The sequence below is a fragment of the Seriola lalandi genome, unplaced genomic scaffold, assembly GCF_002814215.2.
Source record: "Seriola lalandi dorsalis isolate HSWRI2012SDOR001 ecotype SW California unplaced genomic scaffold, Sedor1 jcf7180002054483, whole genome shotgun sequence".
NCBI lineage: Eukaryota > Metazoa > Chordata > Actinopteri > Carangiformes > Carangidae > Seriola > Seriola lalandi.
The window spans coordinates 425,955-435,250 of record NW_019525036.1 but is presented as its reverse complement, the minus strand read 5'-3'; the positions used below and the strand labels follow the sequence as shown (position 1 = coordinate 435,250).

The 9,296-nt window shown below is 45.9% G+C and overlaps 1 protein-coding gene across 2 annotated transcripts in view; it reads right to left on the bottom strand.

The window, feature by feature from the left end:
- Positions 1 to 9,296, bottom strand: part of cacna1g (calcium channel, voltage-dependent, T type, alpha 1G subunit) — a 119,715-nt gene that overhangs the window by 90,339 nt on the left and 20,080 nt on the right. For both annotated transcript variants that reach the window (XM_087175700.1, XM_023412584.2), the window contains exon 4: positions 575 to 734. In XM_087175700.1, the coding sequence (XP_087031826.1) occupies positions 575 to 734 (160 nt within the window). The remainder of the gene's footprint in view (positions 1 to 574; positions 735 to 9,296) is intronic.

The window sequence follows — 9,296 nt, the reverse complement described above, 5'->3', positions numbered from 1 at the left end:
GATGAAACTCGAGACCATCCGAGAGCACGAAGGAAGAAAAATGTCACGCTGTTTGCAAATCAGTGTCTCGGGCTCAGTCCGAGCATCTCTTCACTCAACCTGCCGTGACTGCTCTGACGTCTTTATCAGAAGAGACCAAAGATCATGCACTGATCCACTTTGTTCTGTTCTATTTTTTTTTTTTATTTTCCTTGAATTTTGTTATTATCATTTGTTATCAGAACAGGAGGTTAACTGGTACTGGCACTGCCCATGTTCGCAATGTTTTGAATATTCAAAATATTAAAAATGTATTTTGAATAATATTTTGGTCTCTTTCCTAATATATATATTGCTATATAATACTGTTATCTCAATGAAAAGTACTGAAACAGATGTATATGTAACAAAAAGAGGCAATTTATTACTTGGCCGGTAAAAAATTTACTTGGACGGTAGATTTTTTCATCTACCGGTCCCCCTTGGCAGGTGAGCCAAAAAGTTAGTTTACAGCCCTGGTCCTGATCGAATAAATGAACAAACAAAAACAAAAAACAGACAGATAATATATCAACGTTGTGAAAGCGTCACTCACAGCGAGATGTTGTCCTCCACGAAGCAGCGGTTCCTGAGCAGACCGGCCCACAGCTGGACGCCCACGATGCCGAATATGAAGAAGACAAAGAAGCAGAGAAGCAGCACGTTGCCCAGCATGGGCAGCGTGTCCAGCAGCAGCGTCACCAGGATACGCATACCTGAGCGAACAGAGAGGAGGGACGGGGTCAAACAGCGAATATCACTGAAACAATCAAACCCTCTTTCACAACAAAGTGCAATAGATTTTTCAGAGCCGGTTGATACGAGCACCAATCCAAAACAGCTCTCAATTCACAGTCATTCACACCGTCTAGTACTGACACATTATAATACACTTATAATATAATACATTTCAGGATCCAGTCGTTTGATCAAATTATACACTCGCCACACGCTGCTGTAACACCTGTGACAGTTTAATGGAAGTTAAATAACATAACGATGAATGGCAGGAGTAACAGCCAATCCCGTCAGTGATTTATGTTTTGATATTAGTTAAACTGCTTAATGAAGGACAGAGGATCATTGTAGCAGATGAAGAGCGGAGCTGTGGGTGGGTTGTAAACTATATATTAGTTTATTGTCAGGATGGAAATTCTACATCATTAGAACATTTAAATTAACAAATTGCAACCAAGGAATTACATACAAATTTAGAAGCTTATTAGCGTGTCCCATTTTCACTCACTACTATTATTATGTTTGTATGCTTGTGTTTTATTCTTTATTTCTTTATTTGTGTGAAATAAATAAATAAATTCAATTAAATGGAAACACATCCACCATTCAGACGTGTCAGTTAACAGGTTGTTGTTGGCTGCCGGGGAAGTTCATCCAGTCCAGAGCTGGTTTCAGCCCAAATGACTTGGTTTTTAGTCGCCATGTTTGAGGTCCACTGGCAGTGTTACAGGAGGACCGTGCGCCTCCTGACCCCCTGTCGACTTGTTGGATTATGTTAATAGGTTTAAACATTGGCTCTTTGCTGCTGTCTGAACGTCCTGCTGATCAAGTGTTCGCCCTTTTTGCCTTTGCTTATCTCACCTCTACAGACTAAATTTGTGGGACTTTCCTCTGTGAAATGCAAATTGTCAGGCCAGGATTATTTAATTTTCAGCCCAGATAGGAAGAAGCGTAGTCAGTCGTGTCACAGCACAGTGGAGTTTTGGAGGAACAGTATCTGGGTTAGCCCGACTTGTTGGTAGGACATGGGTCAATGAAGCAGCTGCGTCCACTAATATCCCGTTCTCATGCTGCTGCTTTTCCGTCCGGCAGCACCTCCACTGAGTCGGAGGTGAAGCATATGCTGGGACACGGAGTTGCAGAAGCCTCGTATTGTAGCTGGGCCTCATCTTGTCGGGACGGTGAACCTGATGGAACCTCAAGGTTTAATGCCATTTCCAAGCCAGACAGTTTTCCACTTCCTTGGATGGAGGATCGTGTAGATCAGGTTGTTTCGGCATCATTTGTGAGCAAATTCGATCTCTTTAAAGGTTACTGGTACCTCTGACACTTCACACCAGAGACATCACTTCTCTTATCACAGCGTCCAGGACTGCACTCCTGCACGGTCAGGCTGTTGGTTTGAGAAATGCTCCTGCCGCCAACCTTCCGGCGCTGATTGAACCGAGTTGTTTTCCCGGGTTGGAAGGGTTGTGCTGTGTATTTGGATGATGTAGCGGTGTATATTGATACTTGCCGAGAGCATCTGAAGCGCGTCCAGACCTTGTTTGATTGTCTGGCCTCGGCAAACTTCACCATGAACCCGAGCAAAGTGTGAGCTTGGGTCAGGGTTTTCTAGTTGCTCCTCCCTGGTATATTCACAAACATGATTCTAGACAGACGTACTGCGAGGAGAGAAAGTGCTTTGTTGGTTATTCACTGCAATTTTCTCTCGTTGTTGCTTCAAATAAAACATGTTTAAATTTCAAAATAAAATGCAAATCAGTCCAACATCTTTCATCCACACTGTGCCGTATGAGAGTGGCGTGCCGCATGTGGAATATGTGCAGACGGATTCTAGAAAAAAATGTTTTGTTGTTTTTGTATGGGTACACAATGATACAGAGACTTTAGGTGTTGGCAGGTGGAATGAAAAACAAGGAAGATTTTGCAGATCGCAGGAGGAGACAGCCAGGAGAGACTCGGAGGAGATGAAGGGAGGAGAAGAGCCAAGGTACCGCAGAGTGAGTGGCAGCAGGATAACATGCGTGTTTGGATTGTGTCTTTCACCGCCGTCATTTATCTGAAAGGGAAAGATGTGAACAGGGAAACAGAGCCGAGCAGAAAAGTGGCAGCGGCGAAAAAACACAGGAAGTCTTGAATGGCGTCCAAAAACAGCAAGTTATTTCAATTTATGTGAAAGCTGCCACATCGTGCGCTGGACGCAGCGCTCAGTGACCGGCGTCGGCAGCGTAGACAATCACAGAGTGAGAGGAGGTTCATCTCTCCGACGCTCTCATCGTCACACTGTGAGAGAGTAATTAAACGCTGGTCTACGACACTGTTTACGAGACAAACATCTCGTCCGTGTGTCGAGAGAAGAGCAGCGAGTTCTGTAGAAATGAAACCGTGAGTCACTACCTGTGGCAAGTTCTTTTTTTTTTTTTTACCGCTTGCCCTTTGGCAGCGACACCCATTTAACATAATTGGCCTGAACTCACCACGAATGAGTATCGTGATGCGTTCAGCTGCTGTCACAGAGGTACAGAGGTAAACACCTACACACCGACAAGAGCTACAGCAGCAGCTCCATCCCTCTCTTTCTTTCCAAGGGCATTAATGAGCATCACACACACACATACACACACACACACACACACACACACACACACACACACGTACTTGCAAAAAACAAAATACACACATACGAGCACACATTCAGCAGCAGCTCCTTCAAGCGATTGCCCTCAGAGTGTAATGTGCTGAGCTGTTAGGAAGCTGCTTAGCTGGGCCTGAGTTAGTGGCAGCAGCTGGGATTAGAGTCTGCGGCAGACCGACTGTTTTCAGACGCTGTGATTCAGGGCGGAGATACGGCGGCACAATGACAATTTTAATAACAAAAAGGCGTACGTGCTGGTTTTCAATCATTTGCCGCGCGTTTGCTAATTCATCATAAAAAAGGAGCAGGGTTTGAAATAACCCAACAATTTTAAATACATTTTTTATGAGGCTGGAGTTTAGATTGTTTTGTCAAACTGTTAAAGTCTGTCAAACTAATTCACCAAAGAAACAAATGAAACTGTAACTACATTGTTTTTTAGCTGTGATATACTTGAAACCACATATTAAAAAAACGCATTTAACAATGTATAAAATTAAGGACGTCCTAAATCAGTATCAATATATATCAGTATATATCCTTATTGTGCGGGGGGGTGAGGAAACCCAAAACAAATCCAACGGCATAGTTCATAAGTCATTTATTTCTGTTGAAGAAAACATGCAAAGACACAAATGCGCCGCAAATTCAGTCCCTACAACAGAACGTGTGTGTTTCCAGGGGACACTAGAAAGCGATGCACCTGGCGGAAGTTAAAATCATTGAATAACAAGTGCGTCCCAGCTGGGTTCGTCACTTTTTATTTTCTCTTTTTCTGTTATTCATTGCTTTAATTTTTTCCCTGGCGGTAAATAAATCAAGAAAACAGCAACAGGACGAGCTCCACAAGTCTTCATTCAGTGATGAGGGCAAACCTGAACATCTTGAAAAGAACCTGCGTTTATCTCACAGATGAGAGAATCAATCCTTTGGGCCTCGTTCAACCTGAACAGTGTGCTCATTCCAAATGATTGACATTTCATATTCGATAACAATCATCTCCTCCTCCGTCTGTGCGCCCTCTCCAACCTCGCCATGGGCGGCTACTCGCTGGCAGGCGGGTGGCCGCGTGTGATCTGGGGGAGCCATCTGTTAGCGGGCAGATTAGGTCTGTTTCCTCTGCTCTCCGGTCCAGGTCCGGCTCCTGCCCAGTCAGCTTTGTAATCTGTGTTCTGTGCACTAATGGGCTTTCTGAGTCAAGGGCCTGTGTACACCTGCGTCTCTTCCTATTTGCTTTGAGTGGATGGTAACTAGCTCCATGTGAGAGACCGCAGACGGAGATGACTAGATGATCCCGAAAATGGAAATGTGCCTCTGCAAAGAGCGAACCGTGTGACCTCGAAGAGAAAGTACATGCAGGAAAATATAAATTGATGGAGAGGACAGAAGACAAAGAACGTGTCTGACCTGTTGCTTCATTTTTAGATCAATGATCTGATCGTGTGCGGGTCCATATTTGTCAACCACGTACAGTTTTGTGCTTAAATCATTTTTATGCTCATTTCAGATCAAATTTGAAGAATTTCCTGCCCCGGTGCATGCTGGGAAGCTTTCCCGCCCAGTCCCTTTACATTAAAGTTGCTCAGTCTTTTAAAGGGTTTTTAGTGGATTATATTTACAGCGTTCTTCAGAAACAGAACTCCAATCAACTCAAATCTCTCTGACCAATCACAGCTGTGTTGGGGAGACGTTCCGGGGGAACACTGCACCACAGCAACGCCGCCGAGTGATCAAAGAACTGAATGTCGAGATTTAAGAAAAACTAAAAGCCTTAAACTCAATTTGGACAGCAAATACAAATAGAAACAGAGTGTAATCTTTCTTTAAAGCAACAAAAAAAATATCATTCTCCTGCCAGCTGCTGCCGGGGCGTCGCACTGAGACTCGACTAACGAGATGTTCGGAAGTAGATGTTTTAGCTGCGAGCAGACTGACAGTGAGGAGCAGGGATTACTCTGTGACATTCTTCGCTTTCATCCTCTGGCAAACAACTTTCTCCTCTGAACTCGTTCTAACCTTATCAGCCTTTAATGTCTTCAGCTCCATGTGCCCCCCCACCTCCACCCCCCACCCCCACCCCTTCCTCCTAACAGCTTAGAGAAGAACAGAAGCTAGGACGATATTGTGAGCTGTTTAATTACAGTACTGAGGGTAGGCAAACAATGTGCTGTAGGAGGAGGAGGGCATGAGCGCGCACGGTGCTGGGGGGTGGGGGGGCTGATGATGTTGATGTGTTCTCATTGCCTTTGGTGTTTGTTTGGGGCGGAAGTACAAAACAGTGCATATGAACCGGGACTTGCTCAAACACCAAGTCTGAAAAAGCCTGGAGAACAGGGTGAGACGCTGTGAGAGCTGCATCTGCTGCATCTGCTGCTGCTGCTGCTGCTACTGCATCTGCTGCATCTGCTGCATCTGCTGCATCTGCTGCTGCTGCTGCTGCTGCTGCTGCTACTGCATCTGCTGCATCTGCTGCTGCTACTGCTGCTGCTACTGCATCTGCTGCTTCTGCTGCATCTGCTGCATCTGCTGGATCTGCTGCTGCTGCTGCTGCTGCTGCTGCTGCTGCTGCTGCTACTGCATCTGCTGCATCTGCTGCTGCTACTGCATCTGCTGCATCTGCTGCATCTGCTGCTGCTGCTGCTGCTGCTGCTGCTGCTGCTGCTGCTGCTACTGCATCTGCTGCATCTGCTGCATCTGCTGCTGCTACTGCATCTGCTGCATCTGCTGCATCTGCTGCATCTGCTGCATCTGCTGCTGCAGCTGCTGCTGCTGCTGCTGCTGCTGCTGCTGCTGCTGCTGCTGCTGCTATTGCATCTGCTGCATCTGCTGCTGCTGCTGCTGCTGCTGCTGCTGCTATTGCATCTGCTGCATCTGCTGCATCTGCTGCATCTGCTGCTGCTGCTGCTGCTGCTGCTGCTACTGCATCTGCTGCATCTGCTGCATCTGCTGCTGCTACTGCAGCTACTGCTGCTGCTGCTGCTGCTGCTGCTGCTGCTGCTGCATCTGCTGCATCTGCTGCATCTGCTGCTGCTGCTACTGCATCTGCTGCATCTGCTGCTGCTGCTGCTGCTGCTACTGCATCTGCTGCATCTGCTGCTGCTGCTGCTGCTGCTGCTGCATCTGCTGCATCTGCTGCTGCTGCTGCTGCTACTGCATCTGCTGCATCTGCTGCTGCTGCTGCTGCTGCTACTGCATCTGCTGCTGCTGCTGCTGCTGCTGCTGCTGCTGCTGCTGCTGCAGAGTCTGACGCTCTGATGAGGCTTTGGGGAAAGGGCACATGCGTTGGCCAAACAATCAGAGAGCGTACAAGGGGCTATTCTGGACTCTCATTAAGACAGTGTCAGAGTGTGTGTGTGTGTGTGTCCTGATAATCACCTATTGAACGCTGCCTCTGGCCAGTCAGTCAACACCGCCTCAACATTGTTTTCTTATCCTTTAGTTGTTGTAATAAACTCTGGAGAAAGTTCAGTAAGGAAGGTCTCACATTTTGCCTTTATTCCTCTACAGTGTAATAAGTTACTTTTTTACTTATTCCTCCTTTAAAAGTAAAAATATTACTTTACTTATTATATTATCACTTCATATCCCATCGGCCTAGGAGCTGTTTCAGCACAAACAGCCTCCGTAAAAAAAATAAGTCTCGCACGATTGAGGGTGACGTCGTCTCCTCTCTACATCTGGGACAACGCTCAATGAAGATGCCAGATTTAGAAACGAAGTGATCAATGGAGGCGGCTGATATTCTGACTTTTAGTCTGTTGTATGGGTCAGTTCCAAAAAATCCTGCATCTTGTATTTCCCATAATGCATCCAATAATATCTTTTTCTGTCTGTCAGCCTCCATGTGTAAAATCAGCAGCGTTCCTCTTTGACTCCAGGTATTGAGGAAGCGTTTACGTGTCCGTCAAACCAGGCGCTTTGGCAGGTGAGCGACCGTCATCCCCGAGGTCCCGTTCTTTTCCAAAAAACATGTTTTTTCTCGAACAGAATAGTGTCGGCTAAATGTGGCACTTAGCCTGAGGACGAGACGAGTTATTTTTCCTTCTCTGTGTACATCACTGGCACCTTCACTGCTGCAAACACAAGGCAGAAAATGTTAAAGTCAGTATTCTAGGTTTCAGTGCCTTGAGGCCTGAAACCAAAACCCATTAAGGCAGCTCTTCACTACTATTTGCATATTGTAGCAGCTGAATCAAGGTTACAGAAGCAGCAATTGCTGACAATCTATTCTAAATGTCGAAGTTTGCAGTTATTTAATACTTAGTCGAAGCGCTGTTTGCTTTGAAGAAGTTAAAAAAAAAAATAGCAGTTTGGGCTTCTCGATTATAATTAAGCAAATCTAAATTTAGAATCTGTATTCTCTCTCCAGGTGCTAGACGTACACACACCCATTGAAACTCAGCGATACAACCTCACCACAGCTTCACCATCTGTTTCCACGGCATGAGCGCTGTCCAATAAAAGACTCATTCCTTCCAGGGGGGGGGGGGTTCCCCCTTTCTGTTTACCTTTGAATATTAAGACCCACACAGAACCATGTCACAAGGTGTCATGTCTGCCTTGATGTAGCCAATGACAGGCCTGATACAAGGCCGGTGCTAGGGACGTGAGGGTAACAGCCAATCAGGTGGTAGACGGCGGGAGGTGATGCGGTGGAGACACGGCACTGGGATTTTTGGTTTTGTCGGCGGTCCGATGGATGAAGCTTGAGAAATGTATCCGTCACTTCCACTGCCAGGACCGCCATGTTAACGCATCAATCAACGCCGGAGCCCGGGACACGAACACCGGCCCAGTGTTCATTAATCCAGATCTGAGGGTGTGTGTGTGTGTGTGTGTGTGTGTGTGCGTGTGTGTGTGTGTGTTTTAAGATGAGCTCCAGCCTTCTGGTCCAATGCAGAAGCAGACTTACGGTAAGAGACAGAGAGAGAGAGAGAGAGAGAGAGAGCATTGGGCTGCACACAGCGAGGCAGAGGGATATGAGTACTTACAGTTTACACGTCTGCTGATCCTGGTTCAGACGGCTCACATTTTTGGCAGCAGTGGACGAGTATCAACAAGTAACTCAACTAAGAGGCACGGAAAAGTTTATACCACCTCGGACTGACAGTCTGAGTGAGCTCCGCTGACCTGTACATCTGAAATATTTAATCTGCGCTGTACTGAACACATTATTCAAACATTCACAGTGTAGGACGGACAAAGTATGAAACGGCTAACGCTGTGAACAAAAGCTAACTGGAGGCAGGAGTTATCAAACATGGAGTGTAATGAGTGAAACAAAATTGGACGTGTGGGTTAAAGCTTCTTTGACTCATAAAAACTTGCATGTGAACTATGCCTTGTAAAAGAAAAAGAAGACGAGACCTCAGAAGACTTACTATCCAGACTTGTTGATTTGCATAAAGCTCAAAAAGTTTAGATATTCATCCAATCAATCTAGTTTTATTGGCAGGTTAAGACACCACAGACTTTCAAGTTTAAACCTCCAATTAAAAAGCCTACTCTTGATCCAGATGTTAATTTGGCCAATTACAGACCTGTATCCCCTTTATTTCTAAAAGCAAACCAGTTATGTGATTATGTGAATAGGAATGGTTTGTTCATCAGGTCCATCACAGCATAGAAACAGCAGTGGTGGAAGTTACCAGTCACCTCCTCACGGCGTCGTCTCGTCTCTAACAGAAAAAAAATAATAAATCTAGTCTCACACGCATCACCCGGATATTTAAATTCAATTAAGTTTGCCTGGAAAAAGCCGAGCGCCACAGCAAACATGTCCACCCAAGAGCTACGATGAACGCAGAGAGCTTCTCCGCACGACTTGATTAGGCAGCTGAGGAGATGAAGGAGGGAGGCAGAAGACAGATATCAGCCTCACCGAGCGCATGGAGACACCCCC